Source organism: Rhipicephalus sanguineus, chromosome 8 (assembly GCF_013339695.2).
Source record: "Rhipicephalus sanguineus isolate Rsan-2018 chromosome 8, BIME_Rsan_1.4, whole genome shotgun sequence".
Lineage (NCBI taxonomy): Eukaryota > Metazoa > Arthropoda > Arachnida > Ixodida > Ixodidae > Rhipicephalus > Rhipicephalus sanguineus.
In genome coordinates this window covers 79,484,732-79,500,810 of record NC_051183.1, presented here as the reverse complement: position 1 = coordinate 79,500,810, position 16,079 = coordinate 79,484,732, and the positions used below count along the sequence as shown (strand labels likewise).

The 16,079-nt window shown below is 47.4% G+C and overlaps 1 protein-coding gene across 1 annotated transcript; it reads left to right on the top strand.

Moving 5' to 3' along the window:
• The first annotated feature begins 204 nt into the window (after positions 1 to 204).
• Positions 205 to 14,383, top strand: LOC119402153 (uncharacterized). Its single transcript, XM_037669274.2, has 8 exons — positions 205 to 422; positions 1,100 to 1,233; positions 2,127 to 2,391; positions 2,875 to 3,003; positions 4,269 to 4,486; positions 7,063 to 7,113; positions 11,543 to 11,614; positions 14,117 to 14,383. Exons 2-8 carry the CDS (start codon positions 1,111 to 1,113, stop codon positions 14,189 to 14,191), a joined length of 933 nt encoding a protein of 310 aa, XP_037525202.1. The 5' UTR covers positions 205 to 422; positions 1,100 to 1,110; the 3' UTR covers positions 14,192 to 14,383.
• The last annotated feature ends 1,696 nt before the right edge of the window (positions 14,384 to 16,079 follow it).

Genomic DNA, 16,079 nt, shown 5'->3' with positions numbered 1-16,079 from the left:
CCGCAAGAAATTTTTTTCTTGACGTATTGAGGAGGTGCTCCATCTATTATACTAGTGCATCAATTCATCTGTTGGTCGAACTCTTGCTGCAACCTGTGGATCAGCACCGCACCCCAGAAAGCCAGGTCGAGAGCAAAAACCTCGCGAAGCGAAGCCGCTGGCGCCATCTGGAGGCCGATCAGTGACGATATCGATTTTTCTCCGGCCGCGCCGCACAAAGAGGAAGGAGGAGACCGGCGGCGGAGCGCGCGCGGTGCCTGTCGGGAAGCGTCTCCCTCTCTTTTTCCGCCATATTGGACACCGAGGCTGCGATCCAAGGCTGGAGGGGAAACTGTTGACGCAGTTTACGTTCGAGATCCCGCATTGTTGACGAAAATACAGGGTCCTTGTCAAGCACCAGCAGTACATCGGACGTAAGTGAGGTGGGTACGGGGCCTCAGAATGCGTACATCTCTTTCTGTTCGTTCGTTGTTTGCGGAGAGTGCCCGCGCGACGCAGTACGAGCTGATTGCGGCTAGTCGGCGGTCAGACGCTCCCCCTTTGTTACGCCGCATGCATCGCGAAGGTGCATTTTTGTTTGCTTACCATTGGTCAGGGTCGTTGTTGACATTGATTCGTGTTTCTACGAATGAGGATATGCGGTTGTCATTACGCAATATGCCTCGGAGTCGACGAATGGCGTCCGTTGGGAACTAAAATGCGGACTAAATACCTCAGAAAAAGCAAAATTACGAGCTTCTGGGGGCAAACCTTTTGTTTGAGCTAGTTGATTAGACATACTTGAGTCATCTCGGCGCGAGAAAGAAAAGGAAAATTGAAGGAATACCTTGCCACCCTTCCTGTCCCGCAGCGTCTTCTTTTTTTTCGCGCTCAAACGTCGGTAACACTTTGCCTGGAGGTTCAAAAATAATTATTAAGACAGCTCACAGCTTCAATGGAAATTGGGTTGTTGCCGTGGAACGTAACAAATCTTTGTCATAGCTATTTCATTGGTTCGGTATTCAGGTCACACGAATACAATAATTTGGCCCATTCGGTGGTTAGGGCTACTGAACTGACTGCCAAGCTTTGCACTACATGCTAGTTCTTATTTTTTCAGAATAACTCAAAATGATCAACGGAAGGCTATTTTTCGCCGCCGTTCTACTAAACGCGGCGACGAGGAGCTTCACCTTCAATCCGGCGTCATATGACCGCGGTCTCGAAGGCCTCACAGATGGCTTCCTCAAGCAGGTGAGTTTTGTTATTTTGGCCATGAATCGAACTGGCAGAAGCGCCTATAACATTTAGCAGGCATAGTAGCACGGCTAATGGAGGATGATACAATCAAAAGTACCGGGGATATATGACGCTACTTTTGCTGATGTATTACGTGGACAGTTTCCGTAAACGCTAACTCCTCAACATGTTCAAGTAGCTCTTTCGAAGGCCCACTATCTTTATGTACCTTTGTACACGAAAAATAAATGTTTTATTCTATATACCTTTTTACTCATAATTAGAAACTACGTGCCCAGTAAAATAAAAATAAATAGTAAAAGAATGAGATGACTGTAGTTTCGTTTCGATATTCTATTACTCGTTTGACTGAGTTGGTAAAATACGCGATAATTGATCTCTTAAAAAATCAAGGAGAGTTTAGAGAGACTCCATGTTGCTGTTGCGTCCCGGAGTCGCACCTGCTACGGCGTGGTCATAAGCGCGATGGCGTACCCACTTTGTTACCGCAGCGGATATGCACTAAAATTAGTTCTGCTCAATCTGCTCAATCACATAATGCCTCACGGCATTATGTGATCTCTATACGTGCTTCCCTGAGACAGGGGATATGAAAAAAATGAAACTATTTTTCAATTTGTTCTAGCATATTTTCTCATAGTAGCGTTCTTCACGTGGCGTACTTTCTCAAAGTAATAAAACTTTCCTATTTTTTTTTGATGTCATGCAAACCCCGAATTCAGTGGAGAGAAATATCAATATTAGCCAAAGTGGGAAGGTAAGAGACAACAATGCCGCCCAAGTACAAGGTGGTTAAATTGTCAAAATGTGTATCTTCAACTTGAGAGTAAGTATTTGACAGATTGTCCATGTACTGCGTATATCGGAGCCTACCTTCTTCGTCACAGGTAATGTCCAGGATCCAGGGCTCCGGCTTGGACCTATCGGACAGCTCGCTCGAGTTTGCCTCCGACCAGCGTGCCAAGCATGAGGAGCCACCACTTTCCGCGGACGTGTACCAGCGTGACCCGAGCTTTGGCGCGCACCACCTGGGCAGGTACAGGAAAGAAAATGGCGGTCAAGCGCCCCAGGTTGACATTCTCGGAGGACCTAGCATCCGCGACCAGGAGTACTTGCAGCACAGCTCGCTCTGGGGGCACCAGTACGTCACCGGTGGGTCAAATACGCGTGGCAATAACCGAGGTCGTAGGGAAATGTCGAAATAGTGCTTCTAAAATAAGTTTCAGTTTAGTAGAAGGCATGACTCATAAGCTAACTTCAGAGTCATGCCCTTCACAGTCATACCTAATCTTCAGATTAGCAGCAGACTGTTATCCTGCGTAAAGACGTCCTTTTATAGCAGCGGCCTGCTGACGGGGAAGTAGTGCACGAAGAAGGCCTCTCCACTTTCGCACCAACACGCAATCATAGCTCATAGAAGGCACAGAAAGAAGGTCAACCACTACTGCTTCTCAGGTCTTATAAATAATGCCTACACTCTGTTTCTGCAAGTTTAGTTTTTTTGTTATTGTTTTCTCTCAACTTTCTTTACAAAGCTGCGTGTAGTAAAACGCAGGCCCTAGTCCACTGCCTCCCGAGCAAGAAGTAGCGTGATGGCGTTACCGGCTATTTCTGAGCGGGTTTTTTGCATTGCAGGCGGTGCTGGTGAGGGATTCCAGCGCCTGAAGCCTGATGGCATCGCAAAGAATGTCCAGGTGGTCAAGACTGACGCTGTGCTTCCCGCCTACTGCAATCCGCCCAACCCCTGCCCCAAGGGATATACCGGTGAGCCGAAGACTCAAATGTCTTCGCGGGCAAAATCCGCGCGACAGATGTCGCAGATAAATATTTCTTGGCAAGGTCAACGAAAACATATGCGTTCAACATATATGCGCTCAATGAAGACATGCGTCTTTCATGTTTGAGGAATCCAAACAAGACAGATGTTCATGGGAAGATGGAGGTTTGAAGTCATGAGAAATCGTTGTACAGAGAATACCACTAACGCCGTAAAGGCGTTTGGACATATATTCTCCTTATGTGCCAGCGGTCACATTAGCGTTTGCCCTTTTTAACATATTCAAGAACGTATGAAAATAGTTGTTTAATGCAAATATTTTATGATTAGCTGCTAACATTCTAGAAAGAGAAAGAAAATATAATAAAAACTTATGCCATGTTAACTAGTATCGTTTCTTTTAGCATACTTTGGGAGATACACCTCTAATTGAGGGTCTCCTGCAGGCCAGAGTCACTGATCACACGAAGACATTTTCTTTGTGCTTGAAGAGGAAAGTTATTTCAAGAGAAAAAACAAGAGACTATGTGGCTTGCACAAACATATACAAGTACGATTACAAGTAAAGTGGTTACAAGTACGAGTACAAGTAAAGTGGTTGCTTGGGCTAGTTGGTCACATACAACAGCGCTGACTTCTCTACCTGGTGTTTCGTGTTTCGCGCTGTTTCCCTCCAATAAGAGGAGCGATGACAACTTATGCAAAACGGACACAGCGCTAAGCAACACGGACACTGATGAAACTGTAATACGCGTCAAGTAGCATATATAGCGTACAAAGCTGGACACGGGAACAGAGAGCCAGACAACACAATATACAACTTGCAACTGAAAGTTCGCACCTCCTGTTAATCTCGCACACGTGCAGGCCTACGCGAGAGGTAACTGTTCAAGCACGGGATTTCTTGCTTGTGCGACGTAATCGAACAGTGGCGCATGTTAGCCATTTCACTGGTATTCATACGCCGAGCCTCAACCATAATTCATCTTCAACAACCAGCGCAGAACGGACAAGGGACAAGAAAGGGAACGTAGACGAGCGCTGCTTTCCCTTTCCTGTTCCTTGCCTGTTCTGCGCTGGTTGTTGAAGATGGATTACTAACTAGCCCAATCTCAAACTTTGCTCAACCATAACACGCGCTTCTCTGGTAATGTGTGTTTGAAGCTCTGTGAATTTGTTGAAACTTCCTATGCGTTTACGATCACGACGAGGTAATTGCCTCAATATTGATGCCCGTCTGATCATTCCGCAGCCGAGGACGGCTGCCTGGAAAAATTCGAGAACACGGCTGCTTTCAGCCGAGACTACCAGGCGGCGCAGGACTGCATGTGTGACACGGAGCACATGTTCGACTGTCCCGGCGCCACACAGGAGAACGAGATCGACGCACTGGCTCGCTCCATCCAGAACGAGGGGCTCATGGAATCCACGCTGGACCGCATCGTGCAGCACATTGACCCCAATGTACCTGTACGAGAGTCAATTTCTGGTCGCGTTGAATAGCATCTGTGTTTGATGTTGGAGGAATGCAAACATGAAAGATGTTCATCGGTAGATGGAGGTTTGAAGTGATGAGGTATCGTTGAACAGGAAACACCGCCGGAGCTAATAAGGCTGCCACGGGGGGCCAGTTGGTATGACTTCATCTTATACCACGCTGCCAGGTATTTACGAAAACCACTGGAGAAAGACACACAGGGTTATCTCAGCCAAGGAACGAACTGTCTTTCTTAGCATCGTTTTTTATGTAAGCCTTGGAGGAGCTGTTGTGCATGAAAAGCGAACAGTGCTTTTCTTTGCTCGCAAGCTCACTTTAAGGGTTCATCCTTTAGATGCCTCATGAAACGCGAAAATTGACCGTCGGCGTCCCGCGGAGTTGGGGAGGAGTAATGCAAAAAATTATCACATAAGGCGTCATCATACGGCGTCATCACATGACGCCATATAACTTCACCTTGACGTTACACACGCAGATTTTGTGACGTCTTTATGACGTCACCATGACATCACTGTCACGTCACGACACGTGACGCCACATGATGACGTCATCACAGGACATCGTAGCTCAGTCAAAGGTGGACCGATCATGGAGGCGATGCAAAATTAGGTCCGGCGCCTTCGATCCTCGAGGCAGTGCAAAACCACGTTTTTCCTCCTCGACCACTAATGGTGGGGTTTATTAAGCAAAGCGTACGTGAAGAACGCGGCTACGGAAGGCAGTTTGTACAAGTCCTCTTCTCGAAACGTCGGCTCCGGCGACATTTTCAGTACAGCAATTTATCATTATTAAAGCAAGCGCACTAGATTTGTTTGTTGATGTCCTAGTCTTACGTCAAGCACCGCGTAAGTGCCTCGATTCCTGAGAGCAGGGGCCTTTTCCTTATTCATGTATTTAGAGCTCAACAGTACGTTATGTTGGGCTAGTTGGTGCATCGTTACTTGAAATACGTGGCGCAAGGTTGCAACTGAGTCTCTTTCTCGCCTTGTTTCTTCTCAGTTGCGACCTTGCGCCATGTATTTCATGTAATGTGTTTAAAGACGTGCGACAACAAAAATGGTAGTTCATCATAAAACAGCGCACACACAAACACAAATGAAGAAGGAACAACCGACGACACGAGCGCTTTTTTCTTTTGTATTTGTGTGTATCCGCTGTTTCATGATGAAGTTGGACCAACTCACCCAAATAGCTACCTTGATAAAAAAATGTGAATATGAATTAATAAAAAATTACACCATCTCCCACTAAAGGGAACCATGTGGGGATGCGAAGCAGCGCATGCGTCAACTTAAGATTCCGTTCATCACGGGCACCTTGCCCGATGTTAACGCGTCCTTGCAAGTGGAGTCTGCAGAATATTGTTCCCCGACACCATCACGTGATTGTTGAGAAGTGTAAGGGGGAGAGGCCACAGCGTCTTACCCAGCCCCTTAAACAGGCCCGAACGCGCTAGCGCGTGCCAGCACACGTGGTTCCCGAGCGGACGGTCGCCGATGGAAGGACGGACACAGCCCTGAGCAAAAGCTGCTTCGCATCTAAAATATTCCAGTAGTTATTCCCGTTAACGAGTCATGTAGTCCAAACCAATCGTCACAGAGTAATTTTATTTATAAAATTGCATAGTGCTACAGACCATCGATAATTTCAGAAAGTGTCTTTACAAAAAAAAAAACAAAAAAAAAACCGGAAGGTCTCAATATACCTTCACCCCAAAGCAGTCACATACACAAAAGTTAGGGCGCGTTAGACGCACTCAAGACACTCTGTTGCTGCACCTTTTGTTTCAAACTTTGTGGCGTTCATTTGGAAGTATTACAACCGATTTTTTATTCCTTTAAAAGATTGTAGAGAGTTTGAGAGTTGGGGACCCAAGGCGCTGCGCCCCCAAGCCGCGTTGGGCAGCCTGCTCTTGCGTTAGGATGAACTGCAGAGTTTGAGAATTGGGCCAACGCAGGCTGCGTTGGGTCAAGCGCACGGAGCGCCACGCGTGACGAACTTAAAATCATGCGAGACGCAGGCCATACTTGGCCGTGGCCCGCGCTGCGTCTGTGTCTTCTCGCTGGTCGCCCAGGACGCCTTGGAGAGCCACCCTAGTTTTCGATCTTTGCGTCTTGGGTCAACGCGAGCGCAAGAGCCCAAGAGTGGCTTGGGTTCTGCGCATGCGCCCTGGCGGCACGCAAACATCTTGGGTCCCCTAGCTCCTTGGGGCCCAAATTCTCAAACTCTCTAATTTTGCTCATAAACCTCGCTTTGGCCCAGCAACAGAGATTATTGCAGTTTAATTTCTGAACACGTGCATTGCTAGCTCAGATCGCGTGGATCTTCTAGCGTGCGACATTGCCTTGGGGTAAAAAAAAATGTACGTGTGAGGTGACTGTAGCGGGTTCAAATGTAAATGAAATTTTGGTTTGCTACCCTGCACTAGATGAAGACAAAAAGGGGGAGATAAACGAAACGAAAGATGGAATAGGAAGGGCAGCCAGAGCTTCATGAAAAAAACTTTCTTCGTGTGATGAATTATTGGCTTACCCTCATTTTTCAACAGGTCGAAGGACAGCACAAGACTGTCATGGCTAAGAAATTCTTCAAAAAAGAGGTACGACTTTTGATGTCATTCCAACGTTCGCTACAACCAAGTTTCGTTGTTGCCTGCTAGAAGAAAGAGACAGTGGTCCGTGACTTCATACTTAAATTTAGAGCAAGTTACTACGCACTCAATTGATATCATTACGTTTGAATTATTTTAATTATACGTATTTGATTTCGAAGGAGGATGCCTAGACAGAAAGATGAGCAAACCAAAGGACAAAACGCTTGTGTCGGCAGTGAGAAGCCTTTGCTGCAGTTACCGTAGGGTTGTAGGACTGAGAGTTTCGCGCGAAATTTCATCTTTCCTGACTTGAAAACCTTAAAGGAGTTCTTAGCAGTGATTGATATTTTCAATGTTAAGGCTAAAGTAATTAGATATTATACAATTGTACATGGTCCACAGCATATACGACGACATGATGTTAACGTTGTCACACCGCGGTGTGCTAGAAAGGTGCTCGACGTGGCACACGTGATGGTAATAATAATCAGTTGTCACATAGTTACACCGAAATTGCGTTCCCAACCAGGAGGGGCACATCTACCACCCGAGACTCTGTACCAGACCTCACCTTCGTCAAGAACGTCGACTCAGTCAAGTGGTCCAACCTGATGGTCGATCTCGGCAGCGATCACTACATAACTACGACCACCTTTGAGGTTTCGCAGAAAAAGCTTCGGGCCTTCTCGATTACCGACTGGGACAGGTTCCGCAAAATCCGCCGAGAACGAGCAGACCATGGAGAGAAGCCGGAAGGCCTAGAACAATGGACCGAATCAGTTATGCAGGATGTCCGGGAGTCCATCAAGATGGTGCAGACAGACTTGCAGACAGAGAAGATGGACAGCCGACTTGCGCACCTTCTCGAAGCTAAGCAGTCACTCCTCGAGAGATGGAAGGGCCAGCGCCTCAATCGCAGGCTCCGGAAGAAAATTGCCGAGGTCAACAAGGTGATAGAAGAACACTGCCAAACGCTGTCGAGACAGCAGTGGGATGATATCTGTAATTCGATCGATGGTCAGGTGCGGACGCGGGGCAAGTGGAATCTTCTAAAACACCTCCTTGACGAGACCGGAACCAAATCAAATCAGAGAAGAGTACTGGCCAAGACCCTCCACGAAGCCACGAGGTCATCAACGGAGGAGGAATTCCTGGATTATCTTGCAAAATGTACCTGCCTCTGAAAACGAGCGATGGCGGCGCCTACACCGAATACAGTGGGAAACCAAATTCCACTCTGGACGAACCATTCACCACCGAGGAGATCCGGAGAGCTCTACATGATCTCAACGGTAGATCCACGCCAGGCCCGGATGGTGTAACAAACAAGGCACTCAGAAACCTCGAGGACGAGTCGGTCGAGTTTCTCGCGGATGAAATCAACCGTATATGGAAGGAGGGCGCAGTCCCTGAGCAGTGGAAGATTGCGCGGGTCATCCTCATTCCTAAGCCCGGCAAGCCGCCGAGCTTGGAAAGCCTACGGCCTATCTCTCTTACATCCTGTGTGGGGAAGGTGGCAGAGCACGTCATCCACAACAGAATCACAGGGTTTATCGAGGAAAACGAGCTGTTTCCTCACAACATGGTGGGATTTAGGCCCGGTCTTTCAACTCAGGACGTTATGAGGTTCATCAAGACTCAGATACTCGAGAGTAACACCCGGGACACGAGGGCCATTCTCGGTCTTCACCTAGAGAAGGCTTTTGATAATATACATCACTCGTTCATTCTCGACTCAATCTCGAACCTAGGCCTGGGCGCGGCCTTCCATGCTTTCGTTCGATCTTTCCTCGAGGGACGCAGCGCCCTGCTCAAGGTCGGCGAGATCGAAACGGACAAAATGGCACTGAGCAATAGGGGCACCCCGCAAGGGTCCGTGATTTCACCGCTATTGTTCAATATCGCCATGGTTGGTCTATCGGAGGGTCTGGGCAAGATTCAAGGCATCGGACATACTGTTTACGCGGACGACATAACGATCTGGTGTGCTGGAGGCAGCGATGGGCACATTGAATCTGCCCTCCAGGAAGCCATCGACTACACAGAGTCCTTTCTGCTGGACACGGGCCTCAGGTGCTCACCGAGTAAATCAGAGCTGCTTTTGTATAGACCCAGCAGGCGGGGACGCAAGCCAAAAGACTGGAAGCCCCTGGCAGAGGCGGGGACGCCTCATTAACCTGCATACGAAGAGTGGGGGCATAATCCCTAGAGTCGCGTCGAACTGCATCCTCGGTATGATCGTGGAGTCGTCGGGCACCAATAGCCAAACGATCCTCCGGCTCGCAAAAAAGACTGACAGCACCATCGGCCTTATCAGGAGGGTCGCCAACAGACGCAGTGGTCTTGCAGAAGACAACCTGGTCAGGCTTATCCACGCGTTCTTACTGTGCCACTTTACCTACGTCGCGGCCATGCATGTCTGGAGGAGGGCTGAGCGGGATAAATTAAACGCCATGATCCGGAGAGGCATCAAGAGCGCTCTTGGTATCCCGAACTACACGCAGACGGAACGACTCCTACAGTTGGGAATGCACAATACGCTCGAGGAGATTGCGGAGGCACAGGAGAGGGCACAGGTCATCAGACTCTCGGGCACGAAGGCTGGGAGGCGACTCCTGATGGCCATGGGTATCCCGTCGGCTACAGTGGACGACAATTACCAGAGATTGCCAAGAAGACAACGTGAACAAATCATAGTTTCCCCCATTCCGCGCAATATGCACCCGCTGCGAAACACGGGAAGAAGATGGGCCAGGGCAGCGGCGATCCTCCGCAGTGTAGCAGAGGTCCCTGGGGAGAGCTGTTTTGTCGACGCGGCCAGGTACGCGAACAGCAACAAATACGCAGTGGTCTCGGTCGACCAAGCTGGTTCGGTCATCAACGCCGCATCGACTGAATGTTCCTCCTCGAGCGCTGCCGAGCAGGTGGCCATCGCCGTCGCTCTCCTCGACGAGAAACGCGCGAACGTATACAGCGACTCACGGGCAGCCGTCCGTGCCTTCGCCGTCGGCGCAATCGCCAAGGAAGCACGCCGTATCCTCGGTGAAAAAGACATCTCTAACCACATCTTAACGTGGTTCCCTGCTCACATGGGTCATTTTGAAGGAGACCCCACCAACCTCAACGAGCTGGCCCACTCCAAGGCGCGAGGTATGACGTTCCGCGCCCTACGGAGGTTCTCCCCAGCCCACGACGTTGGACAATAGAGATCAGCCCACCACATACAATGAAATTATGCAGCACTTCTACCTAGGCAGGAGGGTCTACCCCCCTTCTCACAGAAAACTACACAGAGCCCAGGCCATGACGCTTATGCTCCTGCAGACTGATTCATATCCAAATCTGGCCTTATTTCACAAAATTTACCCGGATACTTACACTAGCAGCTCGTGTCCCCTTTGTGGGGAAATAGCTAACTTAGAGCATAGGCTCTGGCGATGCCCCTCGTTACTGGGCAGTGAACAAGCCGACCCAGCCAAGTGGAGCTCCGCCATCAGAAGCCCCAACAAGGGGGATCAGCTTTGGGCCGTCCAGAGAGCCCACGATGCGGCGGTCAGGCTAAGCCTGCCCATCCCAACGTGGGAGAAGCCCACTGCGCGCTAGTCGCGTCTCTCAGGACTAAATTTAATAAAGTTCCACCATCCATCCACAGTATGTACTGTCATGTAATATTCTAGCGACTTGTCATAAAGGTGTGGCGAATTGGTGAGTCGTATTGCTGTGTCTTCCAGATGCGTCATTAACCATGGTAATGATTTTCAGTTAACGCAGTCGCATAACAAATTCTGTCTGAAAATTTCCCTGAGATTTTGGAAGGCACACATTTTGTTTAGCTTCAAAAGCTCAACCTTTGTTTAATTGGAAGAGAGTAAACTAAGCAAGTTGGAATTGATTCAAGGTGGAAAATTTTAGCACCAAAGCCAGCTAAAACGGACGAAGATGAGCAAAGAATAGGTAGTTTCTTTTTTAGCCACCAATAATATGAAATTAATGTCATTACCGTTATTAACCTCATCATCTTCGTTTGTTTTAACTGCTTCTAAAGCTAAAATATGCATTATAAACATATATTTATATCATACTGCCGGCCACCTCTCTAAAGGGGAGAGGGGGCTCAATTTTAGGCAAGACTACATGGGAACAGCATAGTGAACCACGATATTGGCACGCGATTTCTTCAAAGCGTTAGCATTGCAATTCGAGCAAATTGAAAATTTGAGGCACTAATTGGGCCGTCGGTTTATACCCAAACTTTATATCACTAAATTGATAAGCTACGGTTACTGCACAAGCTATTTTGAAGTGAAGTAGCTGCACACTGTTTGAAACTCCCATGAGAACGCCTTCGCAGACTTTGCAGGGTTTTGACGCTTCGGTATTCTGTAACGTTGCGCATACATCAGTCATAAACATCTTTTTTTCTTTGTTTCTCCAGAACCACGCGAACTATGCAAAGCGCTTCTCGAGAAAATCCAAGAAGTCTGTCAAGCAGCCAAAGACTACACCTGTAAGTCCCTTTAAGTGGCTATGTTGCATGACTACTCATGCGAATAATCATAAAAAAGGATCCTTTTACAGAGATGCCTTTTTCGCTTTAGGAGTATTAAAATTGACTCGTTGATATATCTATGTTCCCGTTTTTCGTAAGAATTGAACGCGAGCCTTGATATTTCCGAGCAAACAAAGTACGGCTCGTCGGTACTGTTTCGCCAGGGTACTTAACATGGGCACTGGGATTACAACGGACTGTCACAACTGAAGAGACGGCATACCGACATAATGCACTGCGTTTCACCTTAACATAGAGCAAAGCGTTCACACGACTCGTTAGGATTGCGTGAGCACGTGTTAGCACGTGGAATAATTTAGGTAAAATGATTCCTCAGAAAGACAGCCCAGCGGGAGTAGCGACTTTACAGATTGTTGTAAGAAGTAAGTGTCGTGCTGGTAGAAATGCAGAAACGCCTTTGCGGTTATAACGTCGCCTAGCTGAAGACCGCTGTACGGAACGGGTAGTACCCGCATCGAAACGCTCTTAGCGATGTTTTGGAATACAAAAACTGTCCCTTTGTTATGCAATAGGATTAACGTGAAGTTATATTCACCTTGGTCCTAGGGAACACGCTCAGATCATGTGCTGAAGTTCGTCCACTCAGACAGACCAGGACACATCGTCATTGAGCGTTAATTTATCACATCGTGAGCAGTTTGACTACGCCCACAACAGGTCAAAGGCCTCGCCCATGTTCCGCCAATCAACCCGGTACTGTGCTTGCTGAGGCCACGTTATACCCGCAAACTTCTTAATCTCATCTGCCCATCTAACTTTCTGTCTCCACCTCGCGCGTTTGCCTCCCCTTGGAATCCGGTCTGCGGTTATCTTCCCTACGCGCTACATGCCCTGCCCATGTCGATTTATTCTTGATTGGAGCCGAACCTTCAGACTGAAGTAACTAGAAGAACAAGAATGGAGTGGAGCACATTCGGCAAGAATTCTCGAATCACGATTGGTAGCTCACCACTGCATCTTACCGGTACCTACCTAAGGAACAGAAACCTGGAGGCTTACGAAGAGGGTTCAACTTAAAAAGTGAGGAAGTCGCAGCGAGGAGTGGAAAGGAAAATGATAGGTGTAATCTTAAGGGACAAGAAGAGAGCACAGTGGGTCAGGGAACAAACGGGTGCGAAGGACATCTTCGTCGAAAGTTGATAACTGTAAATCAGTTCTGCGAAATCCCGCAAGTTGGCGAAAGGATTAAAGGGTCGATGAAAAAATATTTGTGGTTTTCAGCGAAAACTAGAAGTAGAGGGTCTACTATGCCTATACAGATTTCAAAAGTGGGCCGTAAAAGAATATTTCAGTGCAAAACAAGCCCTAGAAGTCGCCGGCTGTAAACCCCGCCCACCGCCGGCGACCGCCATTTTGCCATGGCACGTGTGACGTCATGTGCAGCACCGAACGGAGCCGTCGTCTTCTACCAAAGTTTCAGCCGCTGCAAACCGTTCAATTTGAGTGCCAAGCTGAAAAAAGCTAAAATATCTCGATATCACGTGCAGCTGACCACGGAACAATATTGTTCGCCGCAATACAGACGGTTGCACAGCTAGCTACTTGTTACGTCACGGCTCGCGAGTGCACCAGTGTTGCCTGACTTTCGGGCCGCTTGCGTGTTTATAAAAATATTCGATTATAAATTAAGTGCTCGACCAAATGCGCTGAAATTTCGCCAGCTTATTTGTGAATGCACAAGGATTAATCCACATAACACAGATTATGATCGAAAATTTCGTGTCATGGCCCCTTTAAGAAACTGACAAACACTAAGGAGCTCTCTTTCTGAGAAATCCGTATGAATTTCCTCTTGAACTCGTGCTACAAAAGGGTGGTGGTGCATTTTCTCTTTCTTAACCCTGCCGCCACCTTTATGGATTCCGCAGAACTGATTTGAAATATGATTTGTCAATGGGCTTCCAGTTGTCGATGAATGCGCCCTCGCGCTGCCAATTGCTACCTTCCTGGTTAGTTCAATTGGCAGAGCGACCGCCCTGGAAAGGCTTTGGTTCCGGGTTCGATCCCCGGACGAATTTTGCGGCAACTAAGAAGCATTTTTCCTAAGAAGTCCGTACGGATTTTCTTGTGGCTTCGTTCTACAAATGGGTGGTTGTCTATTTCCCATTCTTGACAGTTGATTAGTTGTACTCATATGCATTGATATTGATTGATACGTATAATATGTATATGCAGCATATAGTATATGTATTTATTCGAGTAAATGTGCATGTAAGGAAATCACAGTGTTAACGACGGAGCTGAACGCTTGAAGCTTTCTTGACAGGGGAGCTTTCAGGACAACGTTGCATGCGTGTTGTGTAAAAATTGGGTTGGATTCCATTAAAGTGTAGTACTAATAACTTCTGCGCGCAGAAAAAAGAAAACAAAGAAAAGCATCCTTGACTTTTTGTAGAAAAATACCAGAGTGTGTAATCCACGCTTTTCTTTTTTCTGCAGGCAAAGAACCCGTACCTTCAGGGCGAGAAGCTACCAGTGGTCGCCAAGAAAGCACCTCTGGCGCCACGCAAATGAGAGGAGGAGGAGTATGATTATGTCATCTAAATCAGTGGCACAATTACAATGTCTCGTTCATGTTGTGATACGTTACGTGATTATGTAGAGCAAGTGTCACTCTCTCTTTCCCTTTGAGACGTCACGGCATTGCTATTGTTGACCAATGCTCCATGGAATGTTTCGACCAATAAAATAATTTATGTTGTTAAACCTTTTTTCCTGTACGTATTCACCTCTTTGGGAGAGCTTGGTGGAAGGGCTTCTTTAATTACGTACAAAAAAAGTGAATCGTCGAAACTAATAGCTGTCTCAATGTTATCCAGAGTTGATAATGAGACCAAAAATGAATTATAATAATAGCATACACGATAGAAACAACTTCATAGCTAACGCGGCACGCGCTTGACATGGGAAAAAGATTTATGGACGTTGAGTATAACACTCATACTTTTAATACAGGTACCGTTACAGGCCGGTCTTCATTTTGGAGCGAGATGGGAAGGGGGAGGTGGGAGGGAAAGATGAACAACAGTGCGTTTTCGATGTGCCACCTCCCTTCAGCGAGTCTGAAGAGCACATAGTGGCGAAGACTGTGGCGCATTATTAAACAGATTGAAACCAGCGGAAGTCTAAGATAAGACAATCACGGTACAAGCCGGCGGCACATGCGGATGAATGAAATGTACATTCGAAGGTTTAATATATACCAACTACCAGCGAAGCATAGGCCCAGCTCAAGACATCGTGAGATAATGCTTTTAAGGCTGTAAGAGTCCCAACGTCGTGCTTCCACACCTACAAAACAGTGGCGACTGCAGCGCGTCGAGGGGAACGCTTATGATGACGTTCCAGCCAAAGCTGACAGCGTGACTCATTACGACAGACTGTTGGGTTAGTTGGTCTTGCGTTATGACAGCATTATCACACGCAGCGGCTGTTCAGAGCGGCAATTTTGCCTTCTGAGATTTGGGATACCTGGTCTAGCTCTGTCGTGGTTTCAGTTTTGATAACAATGCTTTCGAACCTGGTATACCTTTGGCTGTTAGTCGTCATTACCGGAAGCGTGAGAGGTTTAATGTTTCAATTAGAGGCATGCCGTAGATAGAGAGGTAATAAACGCGGGGATCACAACCTTTTTCCTGGAAAAACCGCGAAAAGATTCTCGAAGAACCAAATGAAGCGGAAGTTACCTCTCGCGGCTTTGAAAAACTAATGCGATCAGAGCTGTTCCTATTGCATTTTTTTGCTGTTCTTGAGCCGCTTTTTTTCAAACGCACGAACTAGGAAGCAGCGGTTCTGTACAAAAAGGTTAATTTTTTTCTTGATTACATTGGGAGTTGCACACGGAAACTACTGCATCCCACGCGTGATATTATGTATCGTATTACAAAGTGCAACGAGAAGTGTTGTAGCAAAACCGTGTGACAACATGTGAAGGCCAAAAAAAAAAGATGTTCACACGCCCTGTGTGCACTTGCTCCGAAACATAACCCGTGGGAGCATCGCAAAAGGAACTGTCAACGATTTTACGCAAGCAAGGCAGCGCTTCAGACCATATGAATATTTCAGCCATAACAAGCAACACGTCAAGCAAAACCGGCACTTGCGAACTAGCCCCAGTGGGCGTCACGGCGCATATTCCATGCTACACGTGCAAAATACGCTCGCCCAACATAACGAACGTCTTGCTGGCAATGTTTCAAGGCAAGAAACAGCAAAACTGTTTGTACATGACAAAAAGAAAACAGCTTACCGCAAACGCTCGGTAACGTGTCAGAAAATGAAGCGAGGTGGGCGCAGCCAGCGGCACATGACCGGCGCAGCATCAATGTCTCTATGGAAACGGGATGCATGGACGCAACCCCATGGATGTATCAAGGTAAATGTAACTGGTAGCGAAGCTTCC

What these genes read in the sequence shown, in the direction of transcription:
- LOC119402153 (XM_037669274.2), top strand. Translation starts at nt 1,111, where the DNA reads ATGATCAACGGAAGGCTATTTTTCGCCGCCGTTCTACTAAACGCGGCG. An exon ending in ACATTGACCCCAATGTACCT is followed by an intron (nt 4,487 to 7,062) that starts GTACGAGAGTCA and finishes ATTTTTCAACAG; the next exon opens with GTCGAAGGACAGCACAAGAC. An exon ending in AGCAGCCAAAGACTACACCT is followed by an intron (nt 11,615 to 14,116) that starts GTAAGTCCCTTT and finishes TTTTTTCTGCAG; the next exon opens with GCAAAGAACCCGTACCTTCA.